Genomic DNA, 14,371 nt, shown 5'->3' on the forward strand with positions numbered 1-14,371 from the left:
GATGCAATTCTAATGGACTGCCAAGTCTGAGGATCCTGGGTGTATATGCATATAGATCATTAAGGGTGACAGGACAGGTGGAGAGAGCAGTTAATATAGCATGCAGTGTTTTCAACTTTATTAATAGGACAGCAGGGAGTGATGTACCTGTACAAAGTGCTTGTTACACTTCAGCTGGACTTTGCTGTACAGTTGTGAATGCCACATTATAAGAAAGATGTCGATGCATTGGAGAGAATGTAGAAGTGATTTACAAGAATGAGAACCTTCAGTTATGAGGGTAGATTGAAGAAGTTGTTCTCTTTGGCGAGAAGAATGCTGAGAGGAGATTTGATGTTTTCAAAATCTTGAGTGGACTGGCAGATTAGATAGGGAGAAGCTGTTAGTAGCTCTTAATCTTTGCTCCCTTGTTCTGTTAACTTTTAAGTGATGTGCAAATAAAATAAAGGTGATATGAGAAACACTTTGGTTCTCACTGTAAGTAGTAAGGCTATGGAATACACTGCCTGGCAACATGATGGAGACAAGTTCATAGAGGCATTCAAGAGGATTTTAAAAAAAAATTTGGATAGAGATAGTGTGCAGGGATATGGGGAAAAGACAAGAGATTGACACTTGCTGATAGAACAAGTGCCGATGAGTGTAATAACAACTCTGGGTTTCTGGGACAAGTTATGGAATGCAATTTTGGAATCTGAGAGTGTGAGAATCCAGCACAAGAGGGTGGTGAACCAGAACAGAAGCAGCCATCAATGCATCACGAACGAAAGCCTTTTGAGGGAAGAATAAAGAGCAAAGAAATCAAGAACAACACAACGCAAGAATAGGTCCTTCGGCCCTCCAAGCCTGCACAACATATTTTGCCCTTTCATGCTAAAACTGTCCTCAATTCCAGGATCCATATCCCTTCATTGCCTTTCTGTTCATGTATCTGTCCAAGTACTACTTGAATGTTGCTTTGTCTGCTTCCAGCACCACCTCTGGCAATGTGTTGCAGGCATTCTCCACTCTTTCTGTGTGTAAACCTGCTTCACTTGTCACTTTCAGACTCATGCTTTCCACTCTGTCCATACATTCACAATCTTATAAACATCTATTATGATGTTTATCTCGTGTGTTCCAGTGAAATCAAATCCCAGTCTATCCAACCTTTCTTCATGGCTAAAATTCCCCGTACCAGGCAACATCCTGGTAAACTTTTTTTCTGTCCCTTTCCAAAGCATCCACAACCTTCTGGTAGTATGGTGACCAGAAATATATGCAGTATTCCAAGTGTGGCCGAACTAAAGTTCTATAATGCTGCAGCATAACTTGTTTATCCTTACACACAATGCCCCCCTGCCAATGAGGGCAAGCCTTTCTATACTATCTTACCTACCTGCGCTGTCACCTTCAGTGATCTGTGAACTTGCATACCAAGATCCCTCTGCATGTCAATATACCAATTAGACTAGCTATTTTGTTCTCCAAATCATTGATGTAGGTCATGAACAGCAGAGGTCCCAGCACTGTTCCTGTGTGTTATCACTAGTCACGGCCCTCCGTTCAGAAAAACATCCTTCCACTGCTACCCTCTTTCTCCTATCAAAAAGCCAGTTGTGTAACCATTTTGCTAGCTCACCCCTGACACCATGTGACTTCATCTTTTGTACCAGCATGCCATGAGGGACCTTGTGAAAGGCTTTACTGAAGCCCATGTAGACAACATTAACCACTTTTTCCTCATCAGTATCTTCATCTCCTCAAAAACCTCAATCAAGTTAGTGAGGCATGACCTCCCCTGCACAAAACCATGCTGTCTATCATTAATAAGTCCATTTGCTTCTAAATGCATACAAATTTTGTCCCTGAGCATCTTTTCCAATAATTTCCCTACCACAGATGTGAGACCCGCAGGCCTGTAATTTCTTGGATTATCCCTGTTACCCTTCTGAAACAATGGGACAACATTGGCTATTCTCCAGTCTTCTGAGACCTCATCTTTGGCCAAAGAGGATACAAAGATGTCAATCCTCCAGCAATTTGTTCACTTGCCTCCCTCAATTTTCTGGGATAGATCCCATCAAGATCTAGGGACTTAGCTACCTTGATACTTTTTAAGATGGGCAACGCCTCTTTTTAACACTCAGAAGCTCAACAATCCCTTTCTTGAAATCATCCTCCACCAATTCCTTCTCTTCAGTGAATACTAACACACAGTATTAGTTTGAGACCTCACCTACATCTTCTGGCTCCACACATCCATTCCCTCCTTTGTCCTTGAGTGGGCCAGCCCTTTCTCTGGTCAACTTCTTGCTTTTTATATATGTATAAAAAGCCTTGGGATTCTCCTTAATTCTGTTTGCTAACTATTTTTCATGCCTCCTTTTTGCCCTTTGCATTCTTTAAGTTTTTTCCTATTTTCCTTATATACTTCAAAGGCCTCATCAGTTCTATCTTCCTAGACCTTATATATGCTTCCATTTCATTCTGACCAAGGTTGTAACATCCCTGGTCATTCAACGTACACAAAACTTGCCATGCCTATCTTTCGTTCTGGCAAAGGAATATGTAGCTCATGAACTCTTAAGGTCCAGGAAGTTTAGGGTTAGATTGACAGATGAGAAGAATTGTCATCCTTTGTGAAATTCAGTGAGTTTTAATTACCTAATATCAAGGGAATTTGCTGAGAAATCTGTATTGTTTGTCTTGATAATATTTGGAAATTGATTTGCTGTAGTATTTTATATTATAATATGTTAATTACGTTTACTGCATGTTAATTCAAGGTGTTGAAAACAAGTTGTACATCTATTAGGCATTAATTTGTTCCACCTAGTTTACAAACTATTGTTTATTCAAGTCTGTGGAGTCTTGTTGTTTTATTCTTTTACTGAGTCATACATGGATGTTGCCTTCTACTGATGCGAAAATTGAGGTTATTGGTCTTGAGCCAGATTGTGGAACTTGCCAGAGATCATAAAGTTGGTGCTCAAATAGAAGCAGAATTCCCAGCAAGACTGTTCGGACACGACTTGTTAACTGTTTTGATCACCACACGTGATGCCATGCCTTTTGAGTTACTCCAGCATTTTTTGTCATTACATAACATTAGTAGTTTAGTGTGGGACCTTAATATAAGTAAAGGTTGGTACCCTGAATGGCTTTCCAATGCTCAAATCTGCCAATAGTTTCACAAAATGAAATTCAGCTTTCTGATGTTTTGCCTTGATCATTTGCATTTGCTGCAGATTTGTAGTACAGGTTATTCCCTTGGCTGTGAACGGATTTCGTTCTTGAGTCTGTACACAAGTCAGAAACAACGCAGAATGTAAAATAATCATTCATAAATTTGAGGAAGTGTCCTTATGCCAGGTCTTTAAAACCAATATTAATATCAATGTATGAGATCATGTTCACAAATGCAAGTGTTCATAAGTCGGAAGTTTGTATTTAAGGGAGCCCCCTACCTTGGTTTTATTTCTGAACTTGAATTTGAAGGTGGAGGAAAAATAAATTGTAGTTTTCAGATTTGTGAAGGTGACATGCTTTTTTTAAACAGACCGAAAGCCATTTTGAGTCGAGAACTGAAATAGTTTTGCCAAGAAAGTTTAATTGGTTTGATTAGCTACCTAGATGGTTAATTGCTGAATGTTTTTACATATTTGTACAGTAAAGAAGCAGATGGCAGTGGGGCCTTCTGCAGATTGAGACCAGAAGAAAAGTCTGAGCAGAAAGGCAATATTTTTAACGATGTAGAAGTCGGGAAACTCTGCAAATTTAGTTTGTAAAAGACTCCTGGCAGCCAGTTAGTAGAAATATCCAGGCTTTCAGAGTTAGAAAGCAATGTCCAAGCCATCAGTTGCAAGAAGTCTTAAACTACTTCAATATAATGAAGAACTATGGATCGAATAATGGCATCCTTACAGAGTGGAAGGAAGCTATTTGGCCCATCAAATGTACACTGACTCACCCTATCCCTGGATTTCCCATGACTAATTCACTGAACCTACATGTCCCTGAACAAAGAGCAATTTAGCATCGCTGACCTACCTAACCTGCCCATATTTGGACTGTGGGAGGAAATCCACGCAGACATGGGGAGCATGTGCAAACTCCACGCAGACAATTGCCTGAGGGTAGAATTGAACCCAGGTCCCTAGCACTGTGACCACTTAGCTACCATGCCACCCAAAGATGCAAGAGATCTGAAACAAATAAAAAGAAAAAATTGTTGGAGAAACTCAGACCTTGGGGGCAACATTTTCACACAGAAGGTGGTACGTGTATGGAATGAGCTGCCAGAGGATGTGGTGGAGGTTGGTACAATTGCAACATTTAAGAGGCATCTGGATGGGTATATGAATAGGAAGGGTTTGGAGGGATATGGGCCAGGTGCTGGCAGGTGGGACTAGATTGAGTTGTGATATCTGGTCAGCATGGATGAGTTGGACCAAAGGATCTGTTTCCATGCTGTACATCTTTATGACTCTATCTGTGGAGCGAAAACAGAGTTAATGTTTAGTCCAGAGATCCTCCTTCAGAACTGAAGGCAGCTATGAGAAAGTGGTATTTATGTTGAAAATGGGATGTGTGGGATTGTGTTCAAATAACAACTCGTGTGTGGTGAAAATAGCCTCTTTATTCAGCAATCGCAGTGGCACAGTTTGAGGTGGCAATGAAATCCTGAAGTAGAGTTCTGAGACTAGCCTCTTTATATGCAGTTCATGTATAATGTATGTATGAAATAGTGATAGAATTTTATTTTATATGGTGTTACATTGTTTCATCTATTGTGCACAAATGTTTGTGACTTCTGTCCTGGGGAAGCAGGAAATTGTTTAAACATTTGCCAAGTGCTGGCTGCTACTTGGATTAAAGTGTCTGTCTAGTCTGTTTGCATAACTAAGAGCCGATAGTCCTTTTATCTTGTAAGTTAGTATAAGTTAGTAAAAATATTAAACCTACATAATCTAAATAAGTTAGAAATTTTACATGTGCTTAATGTAAGTACAGAGAATACGAAACTCCTTATCGCAGCTGGGTCATGAAATTTTGTTTACTATTTGCCAGTGAGAGTTTCATCCATTCATGCACTTTCACAGAAACACTATTTAGATGGTAGATTTCTGGTAGCTAGATGGTAAGGGAATGGCGGCCCTGTTTAACATATTTAACGTACGTACTAGTTGGGGAAAAGGTTTGTTCTGCAATCTATTCAGGTCCTGAGAGCCAGTCGGTTAGGGCTGATTAATGTTTCCCAAGTTTCAGTTGAGTCGTGGAGACATGATGTCAGGAGGGTATTGTTTTTGAAGAGGTTACAATATTGACATTTATTCAGAGATAGGTTTCAATGTAAATAGGTCTGATAAGGTTTGAGGGTAGGTGAAGAAGTAATAATGAGTTTGAAGGGGTATTTTAGTTTTGTCTATCTTGCAAAAGCTTTAACTTTTAGGACTCCTAGGCTACATGTGATTCCGGACCCATTGTAATGTGGTTGACTCTTAATGCCAATCCCTAATTAACTACTGGCCGAGCTAGTGACACTCGCATCCCATAAATGAGTAAAAAAAATCTCAAGAATAAGGGATTGCATATTTAAGTCAAAGACGAGAGTTTCTTCTGTGAGGATTGTAAATCTGTGGAATTCTGAATCCCACTCTCTGCAACTGGGTCCTCAGTTTTCTGACCCACAGGCCACAATCAGTGAAGATTGGGGACAATATTTCATCCTCACTAACACTCAACACTGGAGCCCTCCCAAAGGGTGCGTAGTCAGCTCCCTACTGTAGAATAGATTTACTTAGATTACTTACAGTGCGGAAACAGGCCCTTCGACCCAACAAGTTCACACTGACCCGCCGAAGCGCAACCCACCCATACCCCTACATTTATCCCTTCACCTAACACTACGGGCAATTTAGAATGGCCAATTCACCTGACCTGCACATCTTTGGACTGTGGGAGGAAACCGGAACACCCGGAGGAAACCCACGCAGACACTGGGAGAATGTGCAAACTCCACACTCAGTCGCCTGAGATGGGAATTGAACCCGGGTCTCTGGCGCTGTGAGGCAGCAGTGCTAACCTCTGTGCTGCCCTTGCCACCATGCCGTACTCGCTGTATACCCATGACTGCGTCACCAAATACCAGACTAATGTCATTTACAGGTTCTCTGATGGCAACAAAACAGAAAACAGGGAGGAGGTGGAAGACATGCAAAAATGCACTGACAACAACCTAGCTCTCAATGCCAGTAAAACCAAGGAACTTATTGTTGACTTTCGGTGGGATGTAACTCATGTCCACTACACATTAACAGCACAGAGGTGGAACGAGTGGAGAGTGTCAAACTCTGGGGAGTGGTCATCAACAACCAGCTTTCTTGGACTCTTCATGTGGACTCACTGATTACAAAGGCCCAACAATGTCTCTTCTTTCTTGAGCAGCTGAGAAAATTTGGCGTGACAGTGATTACCCTTGCCAACTTTTATAGGTGCGCCATCGAGAGCATTGGGTGGATGGTATTAGTACCTGGTATGGCAACTGCACCGTTCAAGACTGGAGACTGTTGCAGAGTGGTGAATTCAACCTGGGCAATCACAATGGCCAACCTTCCATCTACAGAATTCATCTACTAGGCCTGCTGTCAAGGAAAGGCCACCAGCATTCTCAATGATCCATCCCACCTTGGCAATGTTTTTCTACAACCTCTACTATCAAGGAGAAGGTACAGAAGCCTGAACACACGCACCAGCTGGTTTCGAAACAGTTTCTACCCTACTGCTGATAGAATACTGAACGGACTCTCAAACTCTTAACATTCTCCTGTACCTGTGTTTTTGTTTTTGCTGCTGTTTACCTATTGTTTACTTACCTATGCTACTTAACTGTGTGATCTGCCTGTATTGCTCACAAGACAAAGCTTTTCATTGTGCTTCGGTACACGTGGCAATAAATTCAATTCAGTTCAATTCAGAGGGCTGTCGAGGTTGGAATATTAAGTATATTCAAGACTGACTTTAAAAATCTGTATCTTAATAAGGGAATTGAGGGTTATGGTGAAAAAGCAGGTGAGTGGAGTTGTGGATTGTCAGATCAGCTTTGATTTCATTGGATTTGATTGGGTTTAATCACTTTCTTTTACACATAGTTCTCAGAGTAATTTGGTTGCAGTGTGATTTTTTGTTTTATATACTGGGCTAGTTTCCAGTCCTTTAGTCAGTGTGTTTCTCCACTTGGATAGTCTGGTATGCATCTGTGCTGCATTGATTCTTTTGGTGATTTTCACTGCTGCCCCGGCCTTCCCATTTGACTAGGGAAAAGGTGAAAACGATGTATGATAATGAGAATCCCAATCCTTCTGAAATGGCTGAATCTTTAAACAGGTACTCTGCAATAAAGAGTCATGGTTCCTTATAAAATTGTACATTTTACTACCTCACCAACAATCAATGAAGTTAGCTGGTCTACTTGTCAGTGGTCAGAATCGTAGTGTGTTGTCAAGATAACTTTGTTGAGAGACAAGAGGTCTTGCCATGTGTCCTTACTGGCTTTCGAGTTTGTTCTGTGTGGCATATAGTACAAGCACTGCACTGTCTGATGTGGTCCTTAGTTTCATTGTCAGTGCTTGGCTGAGGGATAACGTCTCTTACCTTAGATTTAATTCAATTCCTAGTTGACTAGCATGGATATGATTAATAACCCTCCTTTCCTTACTCTTAAGTTTAATTGCTCTAATTCCTTTGTAATATGATTTTAAGCTGTCAGCTTTTCTCTGTATGCCCAGTATGCTTTTACGGTCACAGCAATGTTCTTGATGTTTTTAAGTCATAGATTGGTCTAGATGGAAGCTGACCCTTCTGTCCAACTTGTCCTAATATCCGAATTTAATCTCGTCCCATTTACCAGCACTTGGCCCGTATTCTGCTAAACTCTTCCTTGTCATCTTGCAACACCTTGAAAAGTTGCACTTCATTGCATTGGTTGATTGATTCCAACAGGGCAATTTACTGGTGGATTCAGTTGCCCGACTGGATTGATGATTTCGTGTCGAAAGATGTGGTGCTGGAAAAGCACAGCAGGCTAGGCAGCATCCAAGGAGCAGGAGAGTTTCAGGCATAAGCCCTTCGTCAGTAATGACTTGTGTCCAAAACATTGACTCTTATGTTCTACGGCTGCTGCCTGACCGTCTGTGTTTTTCCAGTGCCACACTTTGTGACTCTAACTTTCCAGCATCTGCAGTCGTCACTTTCTCCAGGATTGATGACATCTACAGCATGTTAAGCTGCTGTTTCATGATGAATCTGGAAGATTTCACCTTTGTCGTAGTGTCTTCTACTTTCCTCTGATAGTAGTAGTATTTTTCTAATTTGTGTTGCTTGATATTTAATCACCGTTTCCAAGCAAGTCTGATTTTAAGCTACTTCAGGCATTGAGTTAGCTTGTCATTCCCTTCCCTTTTAACCTGCTTCCTTACTCCTGATGCTGTCACTAACCTGAGGCACATTTTATTATTATTAACAATTTTATGCATTTCATTTCCTTATAAGCTGACAGTAAATACTGAAGGCTTCTTAGACAGCACCTTCCAAACCTGTACTACGTAATGGAGGAGGGCATCAGATCTGCAAGAGCACCACGACCAAGATCCCCTGCAAGCCACATAGTATCCTGACTTGAACCATATTACCTTTCCGGTCGTTGCATCAAATCCTGTAACACTTTTCTTGACAGCACTATCGATGACCCTGCACCCCAAGGATTGCACCTTCCCAACCCAGTTATACTCTCTTCCAGCCTCTTCCACTGAGCAGAAGATATAAAAATTTGAAAACGCATGCCAACAGATTCAAGAACAGTTATATAAGACTTGATCTTTCTGTGCACCTCTCTAGCTGTGACACTGTATTCTTCATTCTGTCCTGTTACCATTATGTACCTAGGTAAAGTATGATTTGTCTGGTTAGCATACAGAATAATGCTTTTCACTGTATATATTAACAATAATAAATCAAATCAAAATCACCTTTTGAAGTATGGTTAGGGATGGACAATAAATGCTGGCTGAACCAGCAACCACTGACATCCCATGAACAAATAAAAACACAAAATAAACATAATTGGACTCTTAGATATAACGTATAAATGTATCTATAGATTTTGGATTAAACAAGAATTATACTGTTGCTGTATGCTATTTCTACATAAACCTTTTGAATTTACAGATGTTATGTAATGCCAAGTTTTAAACAGGAATATTATGAAAAAATGTTGCGTAATTATAGTGGTGATTTGATAATTTACCACTTAACAACTTAATCTTTAACAGTGCAATTTTTGATGCGTTCCAAGTTCCTTATTTGAATTTAAAGTCATTTGATTTTAATTTAGTAGTTCATTAAGCAACTGTTTTAACGGACTGTAGCTTTCAATAAGATTGCTATTTGGCATTTTTATCCTGATATGTAAGAGATTATGATATTTTAGGGTATGAGTTTGTATCTTAAGTTCTAAGTGGTGGGCTGTTTATCTTTTGAGGCCATCAGAATCAGTTCAGGCAAAGAAACTTAAGCATATTCACTGCTTTCAGAACAGAAACTAATTGCTCCGATACTAATGCCAAGCTTTTTGCTGCTTGATTGAAATTGATAACATTTTTTTAACATTGGCATTTTATATTAATTCAATAATTTTGGTTTTGAGTGGAATAGAACAAATTCTTTCAATAAAAACAATGTGGTTCAAATTTTGAATGCTTCAGCTGCTATTTTCTATTCAGACATGCACGGAGACACTTCAGTCAAGCTGAGGGAGGACAGCTGGATGAAGTACGGCAAGTAATGGGTATGCTGGCTTTTCCCTCTGACACTCATATTTCACCTTATAAGGTAAGGCAGTTGATTTATTGATTCACCTTCTTTCTAGTCTTTGTATAAAGCATAAATATCATACACTACAGATCAGCAAACCTGAAGTATTGTTTCAAAATGATAGCTTATCAGAATTGTGCATAGTACTTTAAAGTTAGTGTTAGAAAAAATTAATATTCATCAGATTAGTAATCTATGAAAAACTGTACAAAGTTTGCATCTGTCCTGATCCTGATTTGGAATGTTCATATTGTGGTGGAGTATACTTTGACTGTTAGAGCTTGTACAAATCCAAGAGGATTCTGATAATATACTACTGTGGACTCTATGGTATCATTGAATAAGGCAGCACAGAAAAGGGCCATTTGATCCATTGAGTCTGAGCCAGCTAATAGGAAGAGCAATCAAGTTATTTCCATTCCCATGAGTTTGTGCTGTTTTTCGGTAATGTGTTTTCTTTTGCGAGTTTTGTCGAATTCTGCTTTGAAGGTTTGTATCTACAAACACTGTATCAACAGACAGTGCACATGAAATTGTTACGCACCTCATGTAATATTAGTTTCTTCTCATATAATAAAGTTATGCAAACGACACATAAAATCAAATGCTGAAAATATTCATCATCCATATCAGCATCTGTGGAGAGAGAATAACAGAGGTCATTTTCCAAGTCAAACAAATAATGCAAAACACAAATTTTCTTTTGTGAGCTGCTGATTCTTTTGAAATCTATCTTAAATCTCTGCACTCTGGACCTCCAACCATTAGAAAGTGTTCCTCGTCACTTCCTGTATCAAAACCCTGCAGATTTTAAGCACCTATTATATCACTTTGCCTACACTGCTGTCAGAAGAGAAACCCAAGCTGCTTTAATCTATCAAAGTGACTGGCACCCTCATTGTCTTTGTCCCATACACTAGGTCTATGACAAATGGTGAGGGAATCATTAGGAAGAAAAAGTATACTTGGCCCAATCCTCAATTGTTGACTTGTTGCAGAGGCATCTTCCATAACATTTTCAGTTAGAGTGACCACTGCACAGTTCTTGTAGAGGAGAAGTCCTCTCTTCACATTGCTCCATGTTTTGCGGCATGACTGCCATGCTAAATTAGATAGACTTCAAATCCAGCAACTCAAAACTGGACATCCACGAAGCATTGTGCAGCAGCAGGACTACATTGAACCTCACACTACACCATGAGATTTCAGTTTATCGACTAACCTACTATTACTGTCGGGCCAGGGAATCAATTCTGTTTCAATGGAGAGTATCGTAGGGCATGCCAGGAGTAGCACAAGGTGTACCTAATATGAGGTATCATGTTGGTGAAGCTGTAACACTGGGCTTCTTGCAAGCTAAAAATTACACAACACCAGGTTATAGTCTAACAGGTTTAATTGGAAGCTCACTAGCTTTCGGAGCAATGCTCCTTCAGGTGATAATGGAGGGCTCAATTCTAACACAGAATTTATAGCAAGAATTTACAGTGTGATGTAACTGAAATTATACATTGAAAAATTGTCTGCTAAGCCTTTCATCTGTTAGAATACAGTGATAGTTTCACTTCTTTCATGTGTAAATCACAAAACCTTTTTTTAAAAAAGTTGCATTCTTGGGTTAGCTGTTAACAATGGTGATAGCTAGACAATATGTTGAAGGTGTTGGCCCCCTGTTTCTCCGTCTATGCCATGATTCTAATCTTAAAAAGTGAGATAACGGAGTTTTACATACATTGCTCAAAAATTGCATGAATTTATCATTTCAGTTACATCACACTGTAAATTCTTGCTATAAATTCTGTGTTAGGATTGAGCCCTCTATTATCACCTAACGAAGGAGCGTCGCTCCGAAAGCTAATGTGCTTCCAATTAAACCTGTTGGACTATAACCTGGTGTTGTGTGATTTTTAACTTTGTACACCCCAGTCCATCACCGGCATCTCCAAATCTTGCAAGCTAATTAGTGAAAGCTTGCAATAGATCTAGCTAAGCAATCCCACAAAAAGCTAACCTCTGAATTTCTTGATTTATTCTGTTCTCACCGGCAGTGAATGTAAATGACCATTTCTAATGAGAGAATCTGTCCATGGTACCTTGACATTCAATAACATTACCATCATACAATTCACTGTTATCAATTACTATTGACTAGAAACTGAACTGGACTAGCCATTATAAATACTATGGGTGGAATTCTGGGAAATGACTTAGTGTCATAGAATCATAGAGTCATATAACATGGACACAAACCCTTAAGTTCAATTAGTCCACATTGACCATGTTCCCCAACTAAGTTAGTTTCACTTGCCTCCAAACCTTTCATATTCATGTATGTATCCACATCTTTTTAAGTGGTATCTGTGTCCACCACTTTCTTTGTCAATTCATTTCACACGTGGACCACTCTCTGTGCCAAATAAAAGTCGCCACTCATATCCTTTTTATATATTTCTCCTCTCACTTTCGAAATGCACCTCCTAGTTTGAGCTCCTCCACCTATGGAAAAGGCCCTTGATATTCACTGGTGAACTGATTGGGAAAATATGGCAAAATCATAAAATTGAGATTTTCAACATAATGAAAGAATGTCCAATTTTGTACCTAAAATTTGACTAAGAATCTTGCTAGTGATTGGTGAGGGGCATATTTGAATACATTAACATCTCCTTATTACCTATGTGGTTGGCTATTCTCCACATAGAAACTAGACAGCAAGAATTCCCGACATGAAATCTGGCTCCAGCTCACCTCTTGCTCCTCTGGTATGCCATCTTGGTTACGATCTGCAATATATTGGTGCAGTTAGCATCTGAACCACACCAACATCAGTACATCATGGCACCCCTCCGAGCCACTGGGAGCACAGTTGACTACTTCAAAACAGTGTTTAGGAATGCACCAACACCTTGCATTACTGTCAGGCCACGTTGCGCTCTTCGCAAGGACAAGGACCCCATCTCTTGGATTGTAGCTGGTGCATTGCAGAACCTCTGAGCTTGCTGTCTTCACATCCTCTCACTGAACTTCATTGGTTGCCCACAGTATCTCTCCCTTGCCTTTCCTTACTGTTTTCCACTGTGCTGCCTCATTCAGAGCTTAAATACAGTACTTCTACTTTGTCTTGTTTTTTTAACACCAACAACTTGTCCTGGTTGTCATCAAGGGAATGGACATGTTATGAGTGGCACACCTAGAGTATATACTAGCAGCTTAAACAGCAAATACACTAGATAGCTTCAACCAAATGAACAGGCCTCAAATTCCATGGGGAGCAGATCTCAGTCAAGTGAAAGGGTCCATCTTAAGTTGGGCAGTACCAGCATGCTAAATCAATGACACTGTCAAATATCAGTCCAGGGGCTTGGACCTAGTCAGTTGGTCACTTAAATCAGAGTCAGATATCCATGTCACTACAGTCTTGGGAGTGGGGTATGGCCAGTCCAGCTGGTCCAGTCCAATCAGTCTGGGTGAGCAGTAAGTCAATTGGGGACCACTCAATGATCCTTCAGGGATATGGCCTATTGTAGGGAGGATGGTCAGTCCTGGAAGACTATTCACTGACTGTCGAGGAAGATTTATCAGGAGCCAGTGCTGTCATGGGGCTGCTGTGGGATTGAAGGCAGCATGCAAGTGTAGCAACTCAGCATATAAACATGGGAGACAGTAGAGTATGGGAACGTTAAGTGAGGGAGAGGATGCACTTAGCACATTCACTGCATCCTGGCTTCAATGGGGGTATAGTGCATAATTGTTTGACATAAACTTTCCTGAGGCTCTGGGGATAAAGTGGTTGAGCACTTGATTGAAACATTGCATGGGAACATGTGGAAAATCAGAGCTCTAATGGAGTTGACAGGGAGATCACAGCAAAAATGCCCTTTACAGGGCAAATAATAGCATTCAACAGACACTCTGACAGTAAGTATTGAAGATAGCTGTTATACACGTTATTTTGTATGAGGACTTCATGCATTGAACTACTGTGCTGATGAAACATTTGGCCTCCAACAATCATGTAATTCAACATAACAAATTATTCCCACGAGCAGCTGTGAAGATATGATGTAAAGATTGACCTTTGTTGCAAAAGTTGCATTCATCTTCCTCAGTTCTGTAGACTTGACAGTGAAGTATTGCGCACTTTCACCTTGGATGAAAAAATTTCCATACTATCATCCTTTATGCAATTCTGAGTTTCTTAGTAATGTAGGCATTGGGGATGATGGCGAAAGTTTCTCATTATTCCTACCATTCAGGCAATATCATGCTGTATGTGTGCCAAATGCTTGAGAAATGCATATCTGAATCAGGTAAAGGATGTGCATGTTCATATTATGGCATTCCACTGTTGTTCTTTTCAAGGTTCTCCATGTCCACTGTTTGGAGGATGCTACTGAAATGTCATCTGTATATGCTGCAACTGCAGAATGATGACATTACTGAAGAGTGGCTTCTGTCTAATGTTTCCCATGTAGGCTCAATGAAACTTATAAAACTCTTAACAGGACAAGACAGGGTA

General features: G+C 40.1%; 1 protein-coding gene across 2 annotated transcripts in view; it reads left to right on the forward strand.

The window, feature by feature from the left end:
- The window catches only part of maea (macrophage erythroblast attacher, E3 ubiquitin ligase), a 146,834-nt gene that overhangs the window by 119,592 nt on the left and 12,871 nt on the right, over window positions 1–14,371 (forward strand). For both annotated transcript variants that reach the window (XM_060828582.1, XM_060828591.1), the window contains one exon: window positions 9,762–9,870. In XM_060828582.1, the coding sequence (XP_060684565.1) occupies window positions 9,762–9,870 (109 nt within the window). The remainder of the gene's footprint in view (window positions 1–9,761; window positions 9,871–14,371) is intronic.

This window comes from Hemiscyllium ocellatum, chromosome 1 (assembly GCF_020745735.1).
Source record: "Hemiscyllium ocellatum isolate sHemOce1 chromosome 1, sHemOce1.pat.X.cur, whole genome shotgun sequence".
Classification (NCBI taxonomy): Eukaryota; Metazoa; Chordata; class Chondrichthyes; order Orectolobiformes; family Hemiscylliidae; genus Hemiscyllium; species Hemiscyllium ocellatum.